Below are 24,537 nucleotides of genomic sequence, written 5' to 3'. Positions count from 1 at the left end.
TGGGGAAATGGGCGGGGACTGGCGGGTGCCCCCCCCCAGCAGGGCGGGGCTGGAGCGGGAGGAAGAGGGCGGGGCGGGGGGAGGGTGAGAGTGGTTTCCCGGACCAGCGGAGGGAGGGGAACTAGGAAGGGGCTCCGGGGGTCTGCGGCGGCGGGGGCTTCCGGCTCAGAGGCTGAGGCGGGAGGCGGGGGAGGCGGGGGAGGCGCGGGCGGAGCCCGAGGGCGGGGCCCGGGCCAGGGCCGACTCGGTGCTCCCAGAGGAGTTGGCCGCTGATGCTGCGTCGGCCTCCTGACTCATTGGGCCCGGTCGTCGGTACCGACCCAGCTGTGCCGAGAGCCCCCAGATGTGTGCACAGAGCAGCGCCTCCGCGTGGCGACGGCCTGGTCCTCTGGGCGGGCGCTAGGCCGGCTGGTCGGGGCCGGGCGGGGCAGGACCTCTGGTCACGGTCCAGAGGGTCGTGTAACAGGAAGATGTGGACCTGGGGTCCTTGTTGGGGATCCCTGGCTTTCCCGAGTCCCCAAACGCGGTGCTCTCCTGCCTTCCCCGGGTGTTGCACACCTCTCTGTACATCCCACATCCCCGGGCGACTCCACAGCCTCTCCATCTTGCAGCGCTGTGGAAGGAGTGTAAGGCCTATCGCTTCTCGGCCTTTTGGCTAAGATCAAGTGTAGGAGTGTAGGGCCTGGCAGGGAGGGGTTTCAGCTGCATTGGAGAAACAAGAGGCACAGAACGAGGGGCTGCATGGGCCCCTCCAGCACAGCCCCGCTGTGGCCCTGCCGCAGGCCACAGCGCAGCAAATGAAGCGCCCATAGGATCAATGGTGACCTCCTTTGCCTCTGGCTGCCATGGCAGCAGCTGTGCCAGTGGACAGAGGGTTCTTTTCACTCCCTGCTGTCCGCCCTCTGGCTCCCAGGCCCTTTCCAGCCCTGTGGAGAAGAGGGCAGCCTGGGGCACCAGGGCCAAGAGGGAAGGAGGAAGGCCTTTTCCTTCATGTCTGGTCCTGGGTTCCTTCACCTAAAGGAGCCTGGCATGATGGTGCTCTCCTGTAATCCCAGCCCTTGGGGGGCTGAGGCGGGAGGATCGTCTTGAGTTCCAGTCAGCCTGGGCTACATAGTGAGTTCAAGCCCAGCCTCAACTGCATAGTGAGACCCTGTCTCAAAACACAAACTAACAGGGGGCCAGGGATTTAGCTCTTGGCACTTCGCCTGCCTTGCAAGTACAAGGTCCTGAGTTCAATCCCCGGTACAAAAAAAACCACAAAACAACCCTACAAACTAACAACAGTAACGACAACAAGAAAAGCAAAGAGGGAAAGCTCTGAGGAAGCCAGCATATCGGTGATTTCTTAGAGCCCTCGGTTTTCAGGGTAGAGCAGTGTCACACCTGTGGCCTGAAGACTCCAAAGATCATGCATGTGGAAATTCAGGTTCTACTCACAGGAAACTAGAGAGTCTGTGTTGTTACACTGAAGCAGTCTATTTGGGGTGGGGTAGTGAGTTCAAATGGATTTCAATATCCAGCCAGCTCTGCAACTTTTGGGAATGAACCCATGATAACCACTCTGGCCTCGGTTTCCTCACCTGCCACATGCTGGCCCTTTGGCTGTTGGCCTCCACATCACGTGTATATTCAACATAAATATTTTATTTCAGCCTGGCTCCATAGCTATTCAAGAGGCTGAGGCAGGAGGATGGAAAGTTCAAGGATAGCCTAGGCAACTTATCAAGACTCTATCACAAAATATAATTTTAGCTGGGCATGATGGTGCACACCTGTAATCACAGCACTCAGTGGGCTGAGGCGGGAGGATCAACACTAGTTTGAGGCCAGCCTGGGCTACATAGTGAGTTCAAGGCCAAACTGAACTACATAGCAAGATCTTGTCTCAAAACAAAAGCAAAGTGAGCTGGGCATTTAGGTCAGTGCTTCTGCCACCTGCCTCGAAAGCACAAGGACCCGAGTTCAATCCCCGGAGCCCCAAAAAACCAAAAAAAAGCAAAAGTGAGAATTTCTAGGGCACCTTGACTGGTTAGGAGGACTTCAGGCAGTTTTTGTATAATCATAAGCATCGTGGGCAGGAACAGTGAGTTTTAAGATGATGCCCGGAGACAGCAGGAGTGAGAGCTCGAACAGCCTTGAGTGCTGATCTAAGGGATTTTAAATACCTCCTGCAAGTGGCAGGGAGCCACTGAAGCTTGAAGCAGGGTGTAACACAATCTCATTTGCATTTTACAGGCTTATTTTCATACCTGGTGTGTGCAGAACGGAGTGTCCAAGCTAAGAGAGACTGGGAAGTCCTCTAAGTAGAAGACTGTTCCAGAAATTCAGGAACCAGGGCAGGGGTTATGAGGATCACAGGGACAGATTCAAGAGACAGTAGAGACCCCAGACATTGTGGCACACACCTGTAAGCCCAGGGACTTGAGAGGCTGAGGCAGGAGGATCAAAAGTTTGAGATGAACCTGGACAATTTAGTGAGACCCTGTCATTTCTGAAAAGAAAGAAGAAAAGATAGAAAGCAGGTAGGCTGGGGATTTAGACCAGCATGAGAGAGGCCCGGGATTTAGCTCAGTGGTTCTGCCGCCTGCCCCACAAGCGCAAGGACCCAAGTTCGATCCCCAGTACCAAAAAAAAGAAAAAGAAAAAGAAAAGAAAGACCAGCACTTACATAGCATGCAGGAGGACTTAGGTTTAATCCCAGTACTAAATAAAATAAAATGAAAGCTGGGCATGGTGGCACACACCTGTAATCCCAGAGCTCAGGAGGCTGAGGCAGGAGGATGGAAGTAAGTTCAAAAAACAAAAGTAGGGCTGGGGATTTAGCTCAGTGGTACCCCCCCCCAAAAAAAAGTAACCGCAGAGGCTATGGTGTAGCTCTGTGGTAGAGCACTTCCCTCAGGAGCATCAGGCTTTGCGTTCCATTCCCTGTACCACACACACACACACACACGCACACACACACACACACGCACACACAGTAGTAACAAGAGCCTGTTTTATTTTATTTTTGCAGTATTGGGGATTGAACCCAGGACCTTCACACTAAACTACATCCCTGGATCTTTTTTATTGTTTATGTTGAGACATAGTCTCAGTAAGTCACTAAATTGGCCAGGCTGGACTCCAACTTGCCATCTTCCTGCCTCAGCCTCCCAGAACGCTGTGATTACAGGTATATCCAGTCATGCCTGGCTAGGGACCCATTTTGGATCTGGTGAATGTGCTGGGGGAAGCCTTTCTGAAGAGTGTTTCAGCTAAAATCTGGAAAATGGACAAGAGCTACACAAAAATGCGGGTGGAAAAGGGACAACATTTTATGTAGAGGGAAGAGCAAGTGAGAAGGGCCCGGATCAGGAAAAGGCTGTTGCTTTGTTTTTGAAATGAAGGTAGGGAGACTCTGTTCCTGTTGCCCAGGCTGGCCTCAAACCTCTGAGGTCAGTGGATTGTCCTGCCTCAGCCTCTTGAGTAGCTGAGGCTCCAGGCATGGACCACCACACCCCTGCTCGGACAGGGTTTTAGGATGTTCAAGAACACCAAGGAAGCCCGAGTGAGAGAAGCCACGTGACCAAGGGAGAGCGGTGGGCTTGAGCTCCCAGTGGAAGGAAGGTCTGTGGGCTCTGTTCTAAGAGGAACAGCCCACCTGCTGCTGTTTGTTGAATGGACGGTAGGGGGCAGAGTGGAGCCCAAACTCCACTGAAGACTTAGAGGCTCTGACCCGTAATCCAGGGAGAGGGGGAGGAGATGCTGCTAGCTCTGAGGGCAAAACCCGAAAAGAATCCTCAGGCGGAGGGGAGACTCTTTAGAGCATCGCGCGCGATTCGGCCCTGGGCTGATGTCGATGTCATTGCTGTTGTACATCCCGAGCCAGGGGCTGCACACAGCCCCCCTAGGGAAGGACAGCACATCAGATAACCGTACGGTCTCCGGAGGCTGAGGCAGGAGGATCACCATGAGTTCGAGGCCAGTCTGAACTACATGGCGAGACCCTATCTCAACAACAACGACAACAAAAAAGAAAGGAAGAGTGCCAGGGATTTAGCTCAGTGGTTCTGCTGCCTGGCTCGCAAGCGCAAGGACCCAAGTTCGATCCCCGGTACCGAAAAAAGAAAAGAGGTAGGGAGGGAGGAAAAAAGAAAACTTTTTGTCCTGAGACCTGGCCTCCCAAGCTGGTTTCAAGCCAGTCTAGGAGACCGGGAGCAAAGCGGATCCTCCTTGGGTTCTGACCACGCGGGGGCAGCAGCGTGCAGCGCAGGGGGCGAAGCGGGAGGCCTGCGCTAGGAAGTCGGCCCCAGAACGGGGGAAGGGGCTGTATCCTCTGGCTCCTCCCCCTCCTCCAGCAGCCAATCAAGATCCAGATGGTGGGCCGCCGGCGGCTGTGGTGGAGCCAGGGCCAGAGGCGGAGCCGGAGGCCGATGATCCGCCAGAGGCGAAGGCCGTGTCCCACTGAGTGGCCCAGTCTTCTCCCCTGGAGGACTCACTGTTGATACTCTTAGGAAAGCTTTCCGCAGTTGCAGTCACTGACTACTGAGCCCTGAATTTCACTTAATTTTGTTTACATTTAAAATAAAACCTCTTCGTTCATCTGAACCCTGCTAGGCAGAAACATGAATGGCAACAGCTGGGACGAAATGAGTTTGATGACAGTTGGGATATGGGAGAATTGTACGGACACCTAGGGGAGTGCCCAGTGCCTCTAGATCCCCTGCAGGTGCCCAGATCCCAATCTGAGGACTGTGGAGGAACCCCACAAGGAAAAGCCCCAGGACCCACAATCCCAGAAAGAGAGGTGTAAACAGAAGCTGGGTGGCTGTCTTTTTTTTTTTTTTTTTTTTTTTTTTTTTTGGTACTGGGGATCGAACTCGGGTCCTTGCGCTTGCGCAGCAGAGCCTGTCATTTTTTAAAAATGTGTTTCACTGGATGGATTTCAAGGGTGACCTGTTGGTGCTGAGTGAAGTCAGAGAAGAACTTCGAGCAGTGTTTGAAGTTTGGACAAGTTAAGAATCTCCTCCTGTTCCACAGATAGCCAGATGGTGTGGCCCCTGTGTCCTTTAAGGACCTGGAGGAAGTTGGTTATTGTATTCACGCCCTTATGCAAGCAGTTTGGTGGTTGACGGATCACCGCCCAAACCTGGGATGCGACCACGGATTATCAGGTGGAAAAGACCTGGAGAGAAAGGGAGGAGAGGAGGCATTCCTCACTGTCCCCAGGCCACCAAGGAGGCCATCAGCGCTCAGCGTCCTCTGGTGCTTCAGGAAGGGCAAGGCGCTGTGCAGAGAATCCAAGCATATGGAATGTGACTGACCAGGAAGCTGCCACTGGAGCCTTGTTTGGAGAGCTGTTGATGAGGAGCTCGAGAAGACAGACTGGGCAGACTTTGAAGAAAATGGTGCTAGAAACGATACTAAGGGAGGTGAGGCTGAAAAGGAGATCAGAGGGTTGCCCAGAAATAGTCTGAAGAGGATCATCCTAAAAAGAGTTAAAAGCCAGGGGTGGTGGCACATGCCTGTAATCCTAGCACTCAGGAGTCTGAGGCAGGAGGATCGCTGGTAGTTTGAAGCCAGCTGAACTTCATAGAGAGACCTTGGAGAGAGAGGGAGAGAGAGAGAGAGAGAAGAAAATGACATGGAGAATTCCGAATTTGATGAGAGCTCTGAAAGCAGGTTAGACAACGAAGGTGCTGAGAGTCTGACAAAGATTCGGGTGAAAAAGTACAAAGCTCTAAGTTCAATCCCAGCACTGCAAAAAAAGAAAAAGAAAGGGATGTACGGATACCTTCAACTTTGAAATGCATGATAAAAAGATGGGTGGATGGGTAAAAGGATGGATAGGTGTGTAAAAATACAGCAGAATATTAGTTGTAGAACGACGGTGGTATGGGTGGTCACACAGTACAAGTGCAGTGTCCTATGCCTGTAGTCCCAGCTGCTGGAAAGGCTGAGGCAAGACGAAGGCTTTAGCCCAGGAATTGGATATCAGCCTGGACAACACAGTAAGACTCCACCTGAAAAATAAAAAATAAAAATGAAGCCGGGCATGGTGGTGCACACCTGTAATCCCAGCACTCTGGGAGGCTAAACTAAGGCAGGAGGGTCACAAGTTTGAGCCCAGCTTGGTCAACGTAGTAATTTAGCAAGATCTGTCTCAAAAAAACCCACAAAAACTTCGGGAATGTAGCTCAGTGGTGAAGCCTTGGGTTCAACCCCCAATACCGAAAAGTAAGAAAGGTTGAGATTTAATTCACTAACTGTATAATGTAACCATTCAAAGCATGCAATTCGATGGCTTTTAGTACAATCACATGGTTGTAAGTGGCTCCCTGGGTTCAATCCCCAGTGTATGTGGGGCGGAGGGTGCTGAAGACACCCTTTCTGGCCTCAGGATTCCTTCCTCCTTCCTGGGCCTCAGCTGGATGAGATAGGCCAAAGACCCTACACTGGGTCTGCCCTGCCTCTCCTCACCACGCCCACCTACCTGCCAGATGGGGTACCTTCCGCTCCGCCATAAACCTCCCTCCTTCAGTGCCTGATTGGTACAACCCAAACTCCTGCGCTTTGAGCCAATGAAAAATACTCCCGGACACGCCCCCGCCTCTGATTGGCTTCGGAATTTAAAGATCCGGCCGGTGATAGGGTGACTTTCTCTCCCTAGCATTTGAAAATTCCTAGTTAGGTTTGCAGCTTCGCCCGGCCACTAGCTCTGGTCGCCTTATACATCAGGGTGCCAGCACGAGTGTCTGTCAGAATCCCGGGTGGGAAGAGGACAGAAGGGCCCCCGCCAGGAGAGTACAGACTGGTGAGCCAGCCGGGGAGACAAGGATTCATTCCCGAGCCACTTGGAGGAGAGAAGCGCCAGGGCGTTGGAACCACACTGAGCCTCATACACTCTGGCCATGGGGCTGACAGAAGGCGACTGAGCTCGCCTAGTCCATGTTTGCACTTCTGCAAACCTGCCTGGCCACGCAGAAACCACTGAACGTACCTGGAAACAGAGGCGCTTATTTATTTTGAGAAAAGGTCTCTAAACCGCTAAATTGCCCAGGCTGGGCTTGAGCTTGCGATCATACTGCTTCCGCCTCCGAGAGAGGTGAAGTTCCAGGCATGCACCACTACCTTGGGTTAGAGTGGGTTTGGGATTAGCCCCGGAGCCCCTTTAGCGTCTCTGCGGTTTCCTGGGTCACGGAGACTGCCCGCAGGACCTGGCTCCCCACGGCGCCTGCACCCTCACCACTCCCGCATCTCCCCGCCCCTGCGCTCAGGTCTCTTCGCCGGCGGCGGAGGCGGTGGCGATGCTCGCGGGCACCGAGGAGGCAGCGGCGAAACCCGAGGACGCGGAGCTGCGGTGCCGCGTGGCCGTGGAGGAGCTAAGCCCGGGCGGGCAGCCGCGGAGGCGCGAGGCCCTCCGCAGCGCGGAGCTGAGCCTGGGCCGAAACGAGCGCCGAGAGCTGGTTCTCCGGCTGCGCGCAGCGGGCCCCGCCGGGCGATCGCGTTGCTTCCCCCTTCGAGCCGCGCGCCTCTTCACGCGCTTCGCGACGACTGGGCGCAGCGCGCTGCGGCTCTCCAACCCCGGCGCCCCACGAGCCGGCGCCACGCAGCTGCTGCTCTCCGACTGCCCCCCAGAGCGCCTGCGCCGCTTCCTGCGCACGCTGCGCCTTAAGCTGGCTGCCGCCCCGGGACCCGCTCCAGCCTCCGCGCGTGCGCAGCTGCTCGGCCCACGGCCCAGCGACTTCGTCTCCGTCAGCCCGGTGCAGCCCGAGGAGCTGCGGCGCGCGGCCGCCACGCGTGCTTCCAAGAAGCCGCTGACAGAACAGCCGGCCCCGGCCGAAGCCAGCACGGTGAGTACAGAAAGGGGTGCCTTTGAAGTGGTGCACCCTGCTTTCCATCCTCGAAGGTGGAAGAAGCCAGCTGCAGAGGTGCCCTGGGACATCTGAGTGTGACAGGAATGTGGGAGTCGCCACTACTTCCTTCTCCTTTTGTAATCCCTGAGTCTGCCAAGGGAGAACAGGAAATGAAGGTCTGGAGGATTTTATAAAGCCTAGGTTGGGCTCAAACTTGCACTCTTCCTGCCTCAGCCGCTTATGTTGGGATTAGGGGTGGGTGCCACCATGGTGTCAAATGACAAGTTTGTGATAGGAAGGGAAGTGAGAAGGAAAGTGGGGTTGACAGGGCCAGACAGGTCAAGGAACCCGGGGGGGGGGGGGGGGAGCAGAAGAAAGATCCAGACCTATACACTGCAGGTTTTGAGGGACCAAGCAGACACCTGGACCCCAGCAGGGGCTGGCAGTGTCTCCAAGTGAACCATGCTGCAGCCCAGGGAGCAGGGCCAACAGAGGACAGACAGAGCTGCCAGGCCTGTGCTGCACACAGGCCCAGGAGGCTCTGAGACAGCCCCCCCCCCCAGGAACCCCCCAGGTGGCCACTGCCGGCTAAGAGGCTCAGCCTGCCTCCCAGCAAGCCACAGCTGTCAGAGGAGCAGGCTGCTGTGCTGAGGGTCGTCCTGAAAGGCCAGAGTGTCTTCTTCACCGGGAGTGCAGGTCAGTGCAGGTCAGGGCAGAGGGGGCCTGGGGGGACAGTGGGGATTGCAGCAGAAGCACAGGCAACCCTGACTTTGTGCCCTGCCCAGGGACTGGGAAGTCCTACCTGCTGAAGCGGATCCTGGGCTCACTGCCCCCCACAGGCACTGTGGCCACTGCCAGCACAGGGGTGGCAGCCTGCCACATTGGGGGCACCACCCTCCATGCCTTTGCAGGTGAGCGGGAGCCCCCAGTCTGGAACTAAGGGCAAGTAGAGGAGGGCAGGTGAATAGCAGGGCATGGTGGTGCATGCCTGCAATCCCAGCACCCCGGAGGCTGAGGCAGGAAGATCAGTATGAGTTTGAGGCCAGCCTGAGGTATATAGTGAATTCAAGCCTGGCCTGAACTACATGGCCAGGCCCTGTCTCAAAAAAAGGTAAAATCAAGCCAGGCCTGTGGGAGGGAGGGGAGGAGGTCAGGGTTGGCAGCAGCAGGCTGGGCTGAATGGTGTCACTCACAGGCATTGGCTCGGGCCAGGCCCCCCTGGCCCAGTGTGTGGCTCTGGCCCAGCGGCCAGGTGTGCGGCAGGGCTGGCTGAGCTGCCGGCGGCTGGTTATTGACGAGATCTCCATGGTGGAGGCGGACCTGTTTGATAAGCTGGAGGCCGTGGCCAGGTCAGTGTGCACAGGGAGGGTAGCGACAGAGGCTGGCATCTTGGGTCCCCCAGGAGGAAGGGCCACTGAGGCCCTGCAGCAGCCCCTGCTCCCCACAGAGCTGTCCGGCAGCAGGATAAGCCATTTGGCGGGATCCAGCTCATCATCTGTGGGGACTTCCTGCAGCTGCCACCAGTCACCAAAGGCTCCCAGCCCCCTCGGTTCTGCTTCCAGGTACAGCACACCCTTGGCCCTGCTCCCCCTGTCCCCAGCACTCTGCGCTGTTCCCCCATCCACACCCCCGTTCCCCACCAGGCCAAGAGCTGGAGGAAGTGTGTGCCCGTGACCCTGGAGCTGACCGAAGTGTGGAGGCAGGCAGACACTGCCTTCATCTCCCTGCTGCAGGCTGTGCGGCTGGGCAGGTGGGCCTGGGGCTCGGTCAGGGCCACAGGGAAGGTCCCGGCGTGGGCATGCGGAGAGCACAGGGCTTGGGGAAGGGGAGCCTTGGCGGGCCCTGGGCACCTGAAGACACACGGTACTGAAGAGGTTCGTGGCTGCAAAGGACCCTGGGACCCAGCCTCCCTCAGGTTCCAGTCTTTGTCACATAGCACAAGGGCAGCACAGAGTAGGTTACAGGGAAGAAGGAAGGATGGACAGAGTGATACACAGGAGGAGTTCAGAACTGTTAACACCCCCATTTCAAAGATGTAGTAAGTGGGGGTCAAGGAGGCAAAGTGACTCACAAGTCTTGGCGAAACTGAGCTTTGAAACCGGGTCTGAGTTAAAGTCTTAGCTGGGCCTGGTGGTGTCTATCTGTAATCCCAGCACTCGAGGTTGAGGCAGGAGGATTGCAGCAAGTACAAGGCCAATCTGGAGCAATGCACCTGTGTCTGCTGCTCTTTCCCAGACCCCAGGCCAGCTGCTCAGGCCACCCTGCCCATGTCCCCTACTGTCCCCAGGGTTCAGTGAACTCTGCCCTGACGGCCTAGCCCCACAGGTGCTCTGATGAAGTGACCCGCCAGCTCAGGGCCACAGCTGCCCACAAGGTGGGGCGAGATGGCATTGTGGCCACGAGACTCTGCACCCACCAGGACGACGTGGCACTCACTAACGAGAGACGGCTGCAGGAGCTGCCGGGTGAGCAGGGAGTTGGGGCCAGGGAGGGCCGCCAGGAGCATGGCCCCAGCAGCCTGACAAGGGCATCACGAGGGTAGCTAGGGTCTCAGTCTGTGTCCACCACGGCTGTCAGGTTTGCAGACATAACTGAGACCCTAAGAGGTGCAATGCTGAGCCCAAACCCCATCCCTCCATGCCCCGAGCTGATCTGTGTTTTTGGATGCCCAGCCACAGTCGTGACTCCTAATCTGTTTTCCCATGCGATTTCCAGGCGAGGTCCACAGCTTCAAGGCTCTGGACAGCCACCCTGAGCTAGCTCGGACCCTGGACGCCCAGTGTCCTGTGAGCCGGCTTCTGCAGCTGAAGCTGGGTGCACAGGTGAGTGGCAGGCGGGGCTGGACCTGGGAGCAGTCCTTTCTCTCCCTCCAGCTCAGCTCCTTGTCTCTAAAATAGGGAGTGGGCTGGGGCAAGGTGACCACAGTCCTGTAAGCCCAGCACTCTGGGAGGCTGAGGCAGGAGGATTACAAATTCAAACTCAGCCTGGGGCAGTGTAGGGAGACACACACACCCACCCCCACCCGTCTCAAAATAAATTGTAAAAGGTGCTGAGGGGCTGGGGATTTAGCTCAGTGGTTTTGCTGCCTGCTGCACAAACGCAAGGACCCGAGTTCGATTCCCGGTACCAAAAAAAAAAATTAATAAAAAAAGTGCTGAGGATGTAGCTCAGAGGAGTGGCCCTGGTTTAATCCCCAGTACCACAGAAATAAATAGGAGTGAAGTCCCTCTCCCCTCCACTGTCTTCAGTAGGAAGCCTTAGGGATGGGTGAGTTGTGTTCCTCCCACGACCGGGGCAGTTCGAATGGGAGCCTTTGCTCAGGTACCAGAGGGTACCCAAGTGGAGGCTCCATGGCTGAGCAGGGGTAGCAGGCATGAAGAGCCCCCTCTTGAGGTTTGTGACCCCATAACAGATCTGGTTTTCTCAGGTAGGGTCTCACTTTGTAGTTCAGACTCGTCTCAAACTCACAGTGATCCTCCTGCCTCAGCCTCCCAAGTACTCGGACTACAGGCATGTGCCACCATGACTAGCTTAGATCTGACCTTTTCAGAGCCGTGTGACATAGGTCACCTTCCTGGCTTTGAAACCCGCTTCTGAGGCACACCAGGCTAATGGCATTTCCTGTGACAGGAAGGGAGAGTATGGGAGAGCTGTGGGTTGTGACTCGGTTTCCCTATATGACAGTCCCCAGCCCTCCGCCTTGCCAGCTCTGCCTGTGGGTCTGGAGATGAGCAGGGGTAGGAAGGGCCCCCATGCCCCTTCTGCTCCCCCTGCAGGTGATGCTGGTGAAGAACCTGGCAGTATCCCGAGGCCTGGTGAATGGAGCCCGAGGGGTGGTGGTGGGGTTTGAAGCCGAGGGCAGAGGTGAGTGGCGGGCAGGATGGGCGCATGCCTGGGTTGCACCAGGATCCCCCTGAAGGTCCCGCCCTCCCCACCATGCCTTGTGGCCAGGCTGAGAGGTGGCGGTGCCCTTCCTTCCCCAGGGCTGCCCCGGGTGCGCTTCCTGTGCGGCGTCACTGAGGTCATCCGTGTGGACCGCTGGACAGTGCAGGCCACCGGGGGCCAGGTCCTCACCCGGCAGCAGCTGCCCCTCCAGCTGGCGTGGGCCCTGTCCATCCACAAGAGCCAGGTAGCCAGCAGGCAGCGGCACAGCACAGGCCTGGGCAGGGGTTTGAAGGCTTTGTGGGGGGAAGTTGCGGATCAGGAATGGAATAACTACCAACCCCTGCCCTCAGATAAGCCAGCCTTCCTTTCTCTCCCCTCTCTGAGAGAGGAGTCTCACCTCCCTAGTGCTGGAATTACAGGCCATGCCTGGCACCTCTTTTTCTGTCTTTCCCTCTCTCTTTTTTTTCCTTTTTCTTTTTTTCTTTTGGTACCGGGGATTGAACTTGGGTCCTTGCACTTCTGCAGCAGGTGGCAAAACCACTGAGCTAAATCCCTGGCCCTCTTCTTCTTTTTTGATACAGGGTCTCTCACTGTGTGGTTCAGGCTGGCCTTGAACTCACTATGTAGCCTAGGCTGGCCTCAAACTTGAGGCAGTCCTACTGCTTCAGCCTCCTGAGTGCTGGGATCACAGGCGTGTACCACCACGCCCTGCACTGTTGTGTTTTTTGAGACAGGGTCTCACTCTGTAGTCAGGTGGGCCTTGGCTGGCCTGGAACTTGCAGCCTGCCTGCCCCATCCCTCAGTTCTTGCCCCACACGTTCGTATTTAGACCCATCTGCTGAGAGTGTCTCTCTCTTCAAAACTCTGGGTGAGGGCTGGGGATTTAGCTCAGTGGTTCCACTGCAGGCCTCGCAAGCACAGGGTCCCGAGTTCGATCCCCAGTACCAAAAAACCAAAACAGAACAAAAACTCTGCCAGGGTCAGGGGCCGGGCTGGTGAAGGAGAATTAGATGGCGGGGGGGGGGGGGGGGGGCTTCAGGCTGAGCTGGTTTTGCCTTGTCCCTGCCCCCAGGGCATGTCTCTCGACTGTGTGGAGATCTCTCTGGGCCGGGTGTTTGCCAGTGGACAGGCCTATGTGGCCCTCTCCCGGGCCTGCAGCCTGCAGGGCCTGCGAGTGTTGGACTTTGACCCCTTGGTGGTCCGCTGTGATGCCCGTGTGCTTCGTTTCTATGCTACCCTGCAGCGGAGCAGGGGCCTCCGTCTGGTAAGAGGGAGTCACCCAGGGCTGTGCAGGGCAGGAAAATGGGAGGCCCCCGGTGCAGCGCCCTCTGGTGGTTCTTGCTGGTGGAGGCAACAGGAAAGATGACCCAAACTGTGACCCTGGGGACAGCACAAGTGTGACCAGGCTTTCTGCTCTGATCCAGGAGTCCCCGTATGACGAGGAGCCAGCCTCGGACCAGGAGAATATGGACCCAAACCGCTGAGTCCCCGCTGCAAAGGGGAGATGGGGCTCCCCAGTCACCTGCTCCCTAGGGAATAACTGGGGCGACCCAGTGTCCTTTCTCCATTCCTCAGGGGGATCCAGGCAGAATTAAAGGATAGCACCTCCGCCCACTTTCCAACTAGGCCTCAGTTTCTGCCCCTGTCCTGGGGAGCTGTTTCCAGGCTCAGAAGCCACCATTTCTGTGCCTGTTAGAAATAGGCCTGGGCTGGCACCTGGTGCCAGAGGACAAGCCCTGTGCAAGGCCTGGACACAGAGCTGTGGGGTGCCACGCACCCCTCTCTGGGCTGCAAAGGGCATAGACAGTGCAGAGAGTGGCTTCGGGAGTGCAGCCTCTCCTGCAGGGGGCTGTGTTCATGAGCTTCCTGTTGCTATAACAAAATACCAGAGGGCATGGAACGTTATAAAGAAAGGTCTTTACTTAGTACACAGTTCTTGAGGGTCAAGACCATGCTGTCTGCACCTGCTTAGCTCCAGTGGGACCTCAGGGGATATGGTACATAGGGCAAGGGGACATTTGAGCAGGGACACAGGGCATGAGAGACAAGTAGCAGAGACAAGCTGGGCATGGTGATGCACACCTGTAATCCCAGAGCTTGGGAGGCTGAGGCAGGAGGATCTGGAGTCCAATCCTAGCCTGGACAACTTAAAGACTTAGTGAAACCCTGTCTCCAAATTTTAAAAACTGGGTTGGGGATTTAGCTTAGTGGTTTTGCCACCTGCTGCGCAAGTGCAAGGACCTGAGTTCAATCCCTGGTACCAAAAAAAAAAATTTTAAAAGGGCTGGGGATGTAGCTCAGTGCAAATGTCCTAGGTTCAGTCCTCAGTACTACAAAAATTAAGAAGCAAGAGACAAGAGGGGTCTGGCTCACTATCTTTCTAACAGCCAGTCCTAGCAGACCTGACTCACCATGGGGCAGTGATAGCCCTGAAGGTGGTGACCCTGGAACTTCTCCTCCACCCATCTCCGTCTTGCCACCTCAAACCGCTACACTGGGACCAAGCACCAGCATCTGAACCCATAGGGGACAAACTCCAAACCATAGCAGAGACCTGGAAGGGACCAGAAGAGACAGGAACTTGGGTTCCACCCAGGAGAGGCTCAGCACAGCACAGCACAGCCCTGGGCAGATCCCCAAGCCCAACTGCACTCAAGCTGCAAACTGCAGAGCAGGGGGCAGGGGTAGTGTTTGGGGCCCTGGAATGGATGTTCTCGGGTTGTGTTTATTTGGGACAAGTAAACCTGTGCACTCTGAGAACCGTGCCTCCGGCCCCTCCCCCATCCAGCAGTGCTCTTGGCGCCACTGGCACTGGCAGTTGGGAAGCTGAGGTGGCTGATGCTGGTGACGAGCAATGAAATGACAAGGGGATTCACCATCATCCGGCAGACATGGATGCACCACAGCTCTTCTCCATGTGGGCCTTGCGGGGACTCCAGCCTGGACATTCTAATGGGGAGGAAGCCATCAACAAACCACCTCCAGTTCGTCAAAAAGTAGGATGGCAAAAAAAAAAAAAAAAGTTCCACAAAAAGTAGGATGGCCATGATCACAGCACCCTGGCAGGCTGAGGCAGGAGGATTCCAAGGTTGGCCCCAGCCTGACCAACTTAGTGTGACCCTGTCTTTAAAGAGTTTGAAAAAGGGCCAGGAAGGCTGGGGATTTAGCTCAGTGGTTCCGCCGCCTGGCCTGCAAGCTCAAGGACCCAAGTTCATCCCCTGTACCAAAAAAAAAAAAAAGGAAATGGCTTGGTGGAGCATGCGTATAATCCTATCAGGAAGCTGAGGCAGGAGGATCCCTGTGAGTTTGAGGCCAGCCTGGGGTACATGGCAAGACCCTGTCCCGAATGTATTTTGAGGGGCAGGGATTTAGCTCAGTGGTTCCGACGCCAGATGTGTTCTCCAAGGGAAGTGCAGACGTGCCGGCCCCTGAGGCAGGCATGCAAGGAACTTCACATCTCATCTAACCCTGAACTTGTATCCCCAGGTTGGAGGGACCCCAGGTCAGCCTAGGTTGGAGGCTCCTGGTGACCCTCTCCAGCCCCTCTGGTGGCTGCTGAGCAGCATTCCCAGGCAGGGAGGGGAGGGGCCCTTCTCGGCCCTGCCACCTCCCTGGGGTTCTCCCAAGGGACCTGCTGGCCAGGTGTCTCTGCCAGTCTCTTTGATGTCCCTTCTGCCTCTCCCTCACCCAGCATGGACCTAGGGGGCGAACCCAGGAAACACTGCATGTTAGTCAGCTTTCCTACCACCAGCACAGGGCACCAACATCCAGGGCTTCACAGAGCAAGGCCAACAAGGCTGGTGGCTTTGGGGATTCAGTTAATGGTTGGCTGGCCCTGAGGCAAGGTGGATGGCCGGGCAGAGGCAGGCAGGAATCAGAGTGGAGGGAGGAGCTGGGGAGGGAGATACACCCGCAAAGGCACCCACAAAGGCCCCCCTTCCAACCAGCCCTCACCTCCTAACAGCACACAGCCATGAGTTCATCAGTGCGTGGATCCACTGGCCAGTGAGTGCCCTTGGATCCAGTCACCTTCCCAATGGACCCCCACCCCGAACATGAGACTTTGGGGGCACCATGTAGACATAAACTGTAACAGAACTGCTGGGCTGGGTGGCATTGGCTTGTAATCCCAACACGCAGGAGACTGAGGCAGGAAGATAGCCCTTGGTTTACTTTTTCTTTTTTTTGTCCCAGTACTTCGGATCAAATCCAGAACTACTTTATCACTTTACCACATCCTCAGACCTTTTAAATTTAATTTATTTACAAGACAGGGTCTTGCTGTGTAGTCCAGGCTGGTCTCCAGTTCATGGTGATGCTCCTGCGAGTGTTTGGATTACAGGCGGGCACCATCACACCCTGCCCCCTTTTTTTATTTTTAGACTGGGTCTCCCTAAATTGCCTGGACTGGTCTCAAAATTGAGATCCTTCTCCTTCAGTTTCCAGAGGTGCAAAGATTAAAGGCATGTGCCCTGAGCCCCCACTCAGCACAGCACATGGAACCACGCAGCCGAACAGCAGGGAACGAAAGTAAAGGTGTGGAGAGGCACAGAAAGGTTCGGCTAGGGAACCCGCACCCAGAAGAGAACACTTTTGCCTCGGATTTACTGTTTCCTCTTCACTCCCCACCACGGGGGCTGGACGGGAGCTTGTGGGGCGAGGAGCTGGAGACGGACACGGTGCACCGCTGGTCTACACTCAAAGAAGACCCTTTGGGTTGGGGCTTGATGACAAGGGGCTGGGGCACAGCCTTAGACAATCCTGAAGCCAACTGTAATTTCAGCACTCAGAGGCTGAGGCAATAGTCCAAGCCCAGCCTGGGCAACTTAGACCCTGTCTCAAAATAACATATTAGTTAGTGGTACACACCTGTAATCTTGGTACTGGGGAGGCTCGGGCAAGAGGCTTGCCCTGAGTTCAAGGCCAGCCTGAACTACAAAGGGAAACCCTGTCTCTACGTAGCCCTGGCTGGCCTCTAATTCCTGGAATCGTCCTGCCTCGGCCTCTTCAGTCCTAGGATCAGAGGCGTGGGCCACCATGCCTGGCTCTAAAAATTAAAAAAAAAAAAAAAAAAGAGCTGGAGATGTAGTTCAGTGGTAGAGTGCTTGCCTAGCATGCACGAGACCCTGGGTCCGATCCCTAGTACCAAAAAACAAAAGTAAAGCCTTCATAAAATGATAAATTAAAAGAAGACACAGTGTCAGGTACTGTGAGGGTGGGAAAATTTTCCCCTGCTCGGAAGGCGCACTCCTTCCCCATCCACAGCAGGGTTCAGCTAGCCATAGACCACATCCTTGCTGGAGTCTCGGTTATTTTCCTTCTGGCTTCCCAAGCACCACCCAGCGGTGGTCACTAGGTGGCGCCCAGGGGTCGCTAGGCCAAGCCTGGAAGCCCCAGGTTCCTGGTTCCCAAGCTCCTCCTGAATGTAGTGTCTGCTGGTATCTCATTGGCGGGGCAGGAGCCAGTGTCCCATTTGATGGAGAGAATCCTCCCCTCTCAGAGGTGCAGTGGCTTGGAACTGCAGTCCCAATACAGGGTTCCGAGGGTTTGCAAAGCTGGCCAAAAGCCCTGCAGCCAGCCAGACTCCTGGGTCTAAATGCTGGCTCCTAAGCAGCACGGTGGCATATGCATGTAATCTCAGCATTCTGGAGGCTGAAGCAGGAGGATTGTCATGAGCCAGAGACCAGCCTGGGCTCCACAGTGAGTTCGAGGCCAGCCTGAAGTATACAGTGTTTTTGTTTCAAAAAACAAAAACAAAGAAATACTGGCTCCACCACTTCCTGACTGTGACCTCGGGGTTCTGCCCGGTTTCATCATCAGCAAAGTGGGGGCAACAGCTGCCCAGTGAAGTCACCATCAAGGCGGGCTCCTACAGGCCTTGGCCACAGTCCCCTTCACCTCCGTGGCCTCTGGGGAGCAGCAGTGTGTGACAGCGTGCCGGTCCCCTCCCCCAAGCCTCCGCCCCGTTGGGCCTCCCAGGGGAGGGCAGGGCCACACCCACCCACCCAGCTCGGCCAGGCACCAAGCTGAAGCCTGCATCTCGAATCTCTGTCCCCCCAAGAAATAAGAGGTCCTGGTCAGCACATTTGCCATCCCCACCCTTCTTCCTTCCTCCGCCCACCCCCTCTTCCACCCCATCACAGAGGGGACCCAGAGCTGCAAATGGCAGCTCCGGATAGGCAGTGGGTGGGGCGCCTGGCCTTGGGGCTCAGGGCCTTCAAAGAGGGATCTAACTTCCTGCCCCCTCCAGCTTTGTTCCTGAGACCCACCCGTGGGCACGACTCCTTTTCTCTTTCTGAGACAGGGTCTCACTGTGTAGCCCAGGCCAGCCTCGAACTTGAGGCCATCCTCCTGCCTCAGCCTCCCAAGTGCTGGGATCACAACGCTTGGTGATGATAGCAAAGGATATCAACTGCTGAGACCTAAATAGCACCCCAGTCTTGGGGATGGACAGGGCCAGGCCAGGAAGGGCACTGCGATCTGTGATCGGGGAGGAAGCCCGGGTGTGTGTGCACGAAGCCTGCTCCTCCTCTCCACTCCTTCCCTCCTGCAGCTGCCCACCCCACCCTCATCCTCTCCCTGCTGGCTTGGGTTCAGTAAGCAGAGCCCAGTATCTGGGAAAGGTGCAGAGTGAGTGGGGTGTCCAGTTACACCCAGGCCTGGGGAATGGTGGGGGCACCCAGAGGGCAGGAACCAGAAGGTCTGGGGACCACGGTGGCTGGATGTCAGGGCTGCACACACGTGAGCACCTGGCTGTGTCCTGAAGACCTGTCCTGCCCACACACCGGGCTGTGTGCTCAGTGGGGACATCTTCCCTCCAGGCTCTCCATGCAGCCTCCCTCCCTCACCCAGCCGGGTGCCACGCTCCATGCCTATTTAAGGCAAAGCTGTGCTCCTCAGCCTAGCTGGGCTCCGGGCTGTGGGGAAGCAGCCAGCCAGCCTGAGCTCTGGGAAAAGGGGGCCCCAACAGCTCTAAGAGGATGGGGAGCAGGCGAGAACAGCCTCCCCTAAGTAAGCTGTGACCCCCAGCCTTCTGCCACAGTACAGCCCTAGCAGGGGTCCTGGAGGGACACATGCTAGGATGAAGGGACCACTGAGGGACCAGCCAGGGAAGTGGAGGCTCTGGGGTGGGGCTGGAGATGAAAGAGGAGGTGCTAGGACTCACAGAGGCCTGGAGACCTATCCAGGGCAACACCTCGAAGAATGGAAGGGTCTGAAATCCAGGAGGGCAGGCTCTGAGTTTAGTGCTTTCTCCCCTCTGCCAGGTCTCCTGTGCCTGGGACAGTGTGTAGGAGCAGCAGGGACGCTGATCAGGCCAGGCAGCATCCAGAGCCCTGCTCTACCAGCCTCCCCTTCCGAGTCTTTCCTCCTGGGCAGCACAGGCCAGAAGTCGCTGCAGGGTTCAAAAGGAGACAAAGGATCCTTTACAGATCAGGTTGCCACCTAGGCCAGGCAGGTTCGAACCCCCAGGCCCCTGAGCCCCCGGCGGGCCCTTTCCTGTGCCCCGCTGCCTGGGGCTGGAACAGGGACCGGGAGGATGAGGCCCCGGCCCCACCCTCTCTGCTCACCTAGATGACAGTGCTGTGGAGCTCAGCTGGTCCCACAGACTTGTACCTAGGCTCCTGTCCTGACTGGCCCAGGCCTACTTCAGAGCCCCCAAGATCCCACCAATATCTCTTGCTGCTACTCTTCCCCTCTCATAAACTGGCCCCCATAGCCTGGTATGATGGCACATGCCTGTAATCCCAGCACCCCAGGATGCTGAGGCAGGAGGATCTCCAGTTCAAGCCTAACCTTGAAACTCAGTGACTTAGGAAAACCCTGTCTCAAAACAAAAAAGAAATAAGCAAAAAATGTAGCTCAGTGGGAAGGTCTGGGTTCAGTCCCCAGTGCTGCCGCACACATGGCCCAGGCAACCTCCTGAAGTGTGGGACCTTCCATAGCTCCCTCAGAAAGAGCCACCCCTTCACAGCCACATTCAGACACGGAGGCTGTGGTGTGGACACGTGGGGTGCACTGAGCAGCTTGGGAAATGCTGGGGAGCGGAGCAACACTGCCCAAACCCCACCCCTTGGAAAGGGTTCGGTTTCAAGGCTTGGCTGAAGCCTTCCACTCCCTAAGAGTGACCCTCAGGGCTGGATCCCAGCTGCAGACCCCGCCATCACGGGAACACAAAACCAGCCTGGGCTTCTAGACAACCATGAGGGAAACACTTGCTGTGGGAATGGCTAGGGCTGGGCTTTCACGTGGGTTTATCTTCAACCTCCAGAAACATCCTCACTGCTAGTTCTTTTTTGGGGGATAGGGCCTTGCTACTTAGCCCAGGCTGGCCTCAAACATGCAGGGAGTCTCCTGCCTCAGCCTCCCAGGGGGTGGGAGTGGACCACCATGCCCAGCTCTCACTGCCAACTTTTTTTTTTGAGACAAGGTCTCACTGTGTAGTTCAGCCTGGCTTTGAACTCACTATGCAGCCCAGGCTGGCCTCGAACTTGCAAGAATCCTCCTCCTCAGCCTGAGTGCTGGGATTACAGGTGTGCACCATCACACCCGGCTCTCACTGCCAACTCTTTTTTTTTTGGTACCGGGGATCGAACTCGGGTCCTTAGCTTTCGAGGCAGGTGGTGGAACCACTGAACTAAATCCCCAGCCTCTCACTGTCAACTCTTAAGTTTAGAGTTAGGCCTGGGGAGACTTCCAGCTAAAGTTTTTAATGCTGCTGAGCCCTGTTTCAGTGACTGACCAAATAACTCTGACAGCTTCCTCATGGGCCCCCAGAACAGCAGCTAGGAGGAAATAGAAGTTATTCTAGTAACTGCTAAGGGAAGAGAAGTCAGAATCTGAAAGTTGAGACTTCCACTTTGAGGGCTGGGTCCTGCTCCAGCCACTCACTACTCACAGGACCTTGGAGAGGTCACCTTCCTCAGTTTCTGCATCAGTGACCTGGACATAATGATGCCTATTTCACGGTATGGTGTGATGATTAAATGATATATGGGAGGGGCTTAGGGCAAAGCCTGGCACCTTGTAAATGCACACTCAAAAACATGGTGATGGGCCAGGGATTTAGCTCAGTGGTTTCGCCGTCTGCTGCGCAAGCGCAAGGACCCAAGTTGGATCCCTGGTACCAAAAAAAAAACCCCAAAAACATGGTGATGTGTTGAGCGTGGTGATGCATGCCTGTAATCCCAGAACTGAGTTGGCTGAGGCAGGAGAACTGCTGTGAGTTCAAGTGGCCAGCCTGGGCTCCACAGTGAGATCCTGTTTCAAAGAACAAAACAAAAACCCAAAAGTGGGTTTTTCCCCCAACCAGGGCCTTGCATGGCCACACCCCAGCCCTGAGCTACAGCTCTCAGATGCCCAGCTGAGGCGCTGGGGAAGCGCTGGCAAGCCGGAGGCACCACAGCAGAGCCAGAGGAGGCAGATGCCAAGGGCTGTGGGCAGGGGATTTGGCTCAGCATTGCGGCAACTGCCTGGCAAGTGCAAGCAAGGTCCTAAGTTCAATTCTCAGTATAAAAAAAAAAAGGGCTGAGCACAGTGCTAAGCAGCCTACACATATTTCATTTAAATCTGTTCCTTCATCCATCAAAAGCAGAAGCTTGGGTGCCGTAGCACACACCTGTAATCCCAACACTTGGGAGACTGAGTCAGGAGGATTCCAAATTCAGGCAACTCAGCAAAATCCTGTGTCAAAAAGGGAAGACCTTGGTCAAGAACAGTGGCATATGCCTGTAATCCCAGCATCTGGGAGGCAGAGGCAGGAGGATCAAAGGCTGGTGTCCAGTCTTAGCAACTTAACAAGTCCCTGTTTTAAAATAACAAATAAAAAAGGGCTGGGGATGGAGCTCAGTGCAAAGCCCCTGGGTTCATTCCCCAGTACCACTAAAAAAAAAAGTAGAGGTTCACAGAGCAGAATGTTTAAGTTCACAGAGTACTTTCCACTTCATAAAACTGACTTCTAGTTTTGTGATTTTTCACATGGTTGTCTTACTTTGTTTTGCAGTATTGGGGATCAAACCCAGGGCCTGCATGCTCTCCCAGTGGTCATGGGTCACACACTAGAGCTGGCCTGGGTGGAGAAGGAAGCCTGAAGGGTCAAGGAGGGACAGGGCCCTCGACAGCAGTGACCTCACGGAAGCTCGCCTCTGGCTTCAGCCCAGCATCCGGTCCTGTTGGACTGTGCAGGGGCCCCAGCGGGGCCTGGAACTCATCAGCCCGTCAGCCCTCTCAGGCCACATGCAGGCCCCCACTATCACCAAGCTCGGCTGAGGGCCAGACCCACGTGGTCTCCCTCCAGAGACTACGCGTCCACCCTGTACATGACAGGTACTGGAAGTATGCGAAGACCTCGTCTGCTTATGTATTTAATAAATATTTGTGCATTATGTGCACTGGGCCTGGGTCTGGGCTGGCTCCAGGGATCGGACAGAAATTCCTGCCCCTGTTCTAGTAGAAGCAGCCATAAAGGAAAGCAGAACTGTGAGGGAAAACACAATTTTGTGAGAGGCCCCTGGGAGTAGACAGAGAGAAGTGGGGTCAAAAAGAGCCTTCCAGAGAGGGCAGAGAGAGGGCTGGCAACAAATGTTCTGAAGCCAGGCGCAGTTGTGCAAGGCTGGAATTCCAGCATCTGGGAGGCTGAGGCAGAAAGACTGGGAGTTAGGCCAGCTTGGGCTGCATAGTGAGTTAAGGCCAGCCTAGAATAATGGAGACTCAGTCTCAAAACACAAACAAATAAATGCCAGCTGAACAAGATGACTTAATGTTTCCAGGTAAAGAACTAAAATGACTCCCTACTCCTCAAAAAATTAGGAAACAATAATTCAGAAGACACTGAAAGCCAGACGGTGATAAGTAAGGACGCCTGGGTCAGGAAGAGAATGAACTGAACTTTATGAATGCCCCTCTTGACTGCCCAGAGCTCCCACAGTAGAGCCCAGAAGCAGTCTGTAGTCTTCATACATTGAAAGGAGGAAGCTGGGGGCCTGGAGAACACAAGGTGGGGTAGAGTTTTCAGGACAGAAAACCAAAATGGAAAGAGCTGCACACTGAGAGGCCCTGGAGTTTAATACTTCTGCTCAGTGCACACAAGCACTGAAACTACTGGAAGGCAGGGCAAGAACCACTCGAAAGGATTACACCAAACAATTGTGGAGCTCACCCAGGGCTGGGAAAAGTGCTGGTTCCCACCACCACAGTGGAAATTTCATTCATGGGCATTGTGGAGAGCAATGAAAAGAGGTTTAGGCTCAGAAGGAGGCAAAGTGACTATTTTGACTCCATTTAACAAAAGCAAGATCTATAGGGACTAAATGCTTCCTAAGTAGCTCTCACACTCCAAACTGGTGGTGGTGAACCTATTATTATTCGGTTAACTCCTTCTAAAAGTGGCTCGCCAAATAAATATTACTGGGTTCTGGGCTGCCTGCTTTTCCTTTTAGAGTTAGATTCTGGATTCTTCTCACTTATGTTGAACAAAGAAATGAAATGAACAAAAAGCAGTGGCAGAGTTTATTTGAAAAAGTAAAAGTGAAGAATGAGAGAGAAACTGGCTCTGCACAGCAAGCTTGGGCTGAGTGAAAGAGGAGAAAGCAAGAGAGAAGTACATGTCCGAGTACAAAAGGTGGGCTATCATGAGGAAAGCCACAATAGCAAGCTCTACTTGGCGTCTGTGTCCTTTTATGCTGTCCAAATCTGGAGGAAACCTTGGAGAACTTCTACATGCGGGTCCTGAGAAGTGGTGCTGATCTCAGGCTGAGGCCAGGTCCAGGCCGTCCTACTGAAATCCTGCTCCAGTTCTCAAGAGAAGTCCACGTGCAGGGCTTTGGGACCTGTTCTGCCAATGTATCTGGGATCTTGTAGTTAACAGGCCACATCCTAATCTCCTATCTCACTATGGCATGTGTGTTGTTTTTCTTTTAAGACAAAAGATGTTAATGAGGGCCAGGGATGTAACTCAGTGGCACAGCACCTGGCTACTAAGTGCAAAGTCCTGAGTTCAATTTCTGGTTTCAGAGAGAAAAAAAAAGTTAATGTAAGAGTTGTTTTTCTTTTCTTTTTTTTTTGGTACCAGGGATCGAACTCGGGTCCTTGCGCTTGCAAGGCAGGCAGCAGAGCCACTGAGCTAAATCCCCAGCCCAAGAGTTGTTTTTCTAAACTAAAACCTCAGCATTGAGATGCCACCTCACCCCAGAAAGAATGGCTGTTATCAAGAAATAAACCAATAACAAATGCTGGCAGGGTTGTGGGGAAGAAGGAACCCTTCTCCACTATTGGTGGGAGTGTAGACTGGTGCAACCACTGTGGAAATCAGTGTGGAGATTCCTCAAAAAATTAAAAGTAGAGGTTCCATTCAACCCAGCTGTTCTCCTTCTTGATATGTTCCTGAAAGAATTAAAAAGATCCTAAAAAACAAAGCAAAAATATCCTACCACAGTGATATATCCACACCCATGCTTACACTTGATTTTAGCCAAAAGGCCGAGAAGTGATACACCCGTGTTTATAGTGGCACAGTTTTTTTTTTTTGGTACCAGGGATTGAACTCAGGTCCTTGCACTTTCGAGGCAGGCAGCAGAACCACTGAGCTAGATCCCTGGCCCTATAGTGGCACAGTTTGTAACAGCTAAATCTTGGAAACAGCCCAAATGCCCATCAACCAATGAATGAATAAAGAAGATGTGGGGTTTTTTTCTACAATGGAGTACTACTCTGCCATAAAAAAGGATGAGCTTCAGACATTTATAGCTAAATGGATGGACCTTGATATCATACTCTTAAGTGAAATAAATCAGACACACATGTTTAAATACCACATTGTCTC

General features: G+C 54.9%; 1 protein-coding gene across 5 annotated transcripts; it reads left to right on the top strand.

The window, feature by feature from the left end:
* The first annotated feature begins 6,671 nt into the window (after positions 1-6,671).
* Positions 6,672-24,528, top strand: Pif1 (PIF1 5'-to-3' DNA helicase). Of its 5 annotated transcripts, XM_004855648.4 has the most exons (13): positions 6,672-6,793; positions 7,257-7,832; positions 8,399-8,531; positions 8,621-8,746; positions 9,031-9,184; positions 9,283-9,397; positions 9,479-9,585; positions 10,161-10,300; positions 10,551-10,657; positions 11,612-11,699; positions 11,819-11,964; positions 12,793-12,984; positions 13,145-14,766. In XM_004855648.4, the coding sequence occupies exons 2-13, from the start codon at positions 7,287-7,289 to the stop codon at positions 13,202-13,204; spliced, it is 1,914 nt and encodes a 637-aa protein (XP_004855705.2). In that variant the 5' UTR covers positions 6,672-6,793; positions 7,257-7,286; the 3' UTR covers positions 13,205-14,766. The 5 variants fall into 5 exon arrangements, with proteins under 5 accessions (XP_004855705.2, XP_087055277.1, XP_021092743.2 ...); XM_087199151.1 differs by lacking the exons at positions 12,793-12,984; positions 13,145-14,766 and having other exon boundaries at positions 11,819-12,742; XM_021237084.2 differs by lacking the exons at positions 11,819-11,964; positions 12,793-12,984; positions 13,145-14,766 and adding an exon at positions 21,721-21,961 and having other exon boundaries at positions 6,690-6,793.
* The last annotated feature ends 9 nt before the right edge of the window (positions 24,529-24,537 follow it).

Source organism: Heterocephalus glaber, unplaced genomic scaffold (assembly GCF_053883595.1).
Source record: "Heterocephalus glaber isolate CG9 unplaced genomic scaffold, H.glaber_assembly_v1.0 deba00001689, whole genome shotgun sequence".
NCBI classification, from domain to species: domain Eukaryota; kingdom Metazoa; phylum Chordata; class Mammalia; order Rodentia; family Bathyergidae; genus Heterocephalus; species Heterocephalus glaber.
The sequence above is the reverse complement of the archived record's forward strand: the minus strand, read 5'-3'. Positions and strand labels throughout refer to the sequence as shown.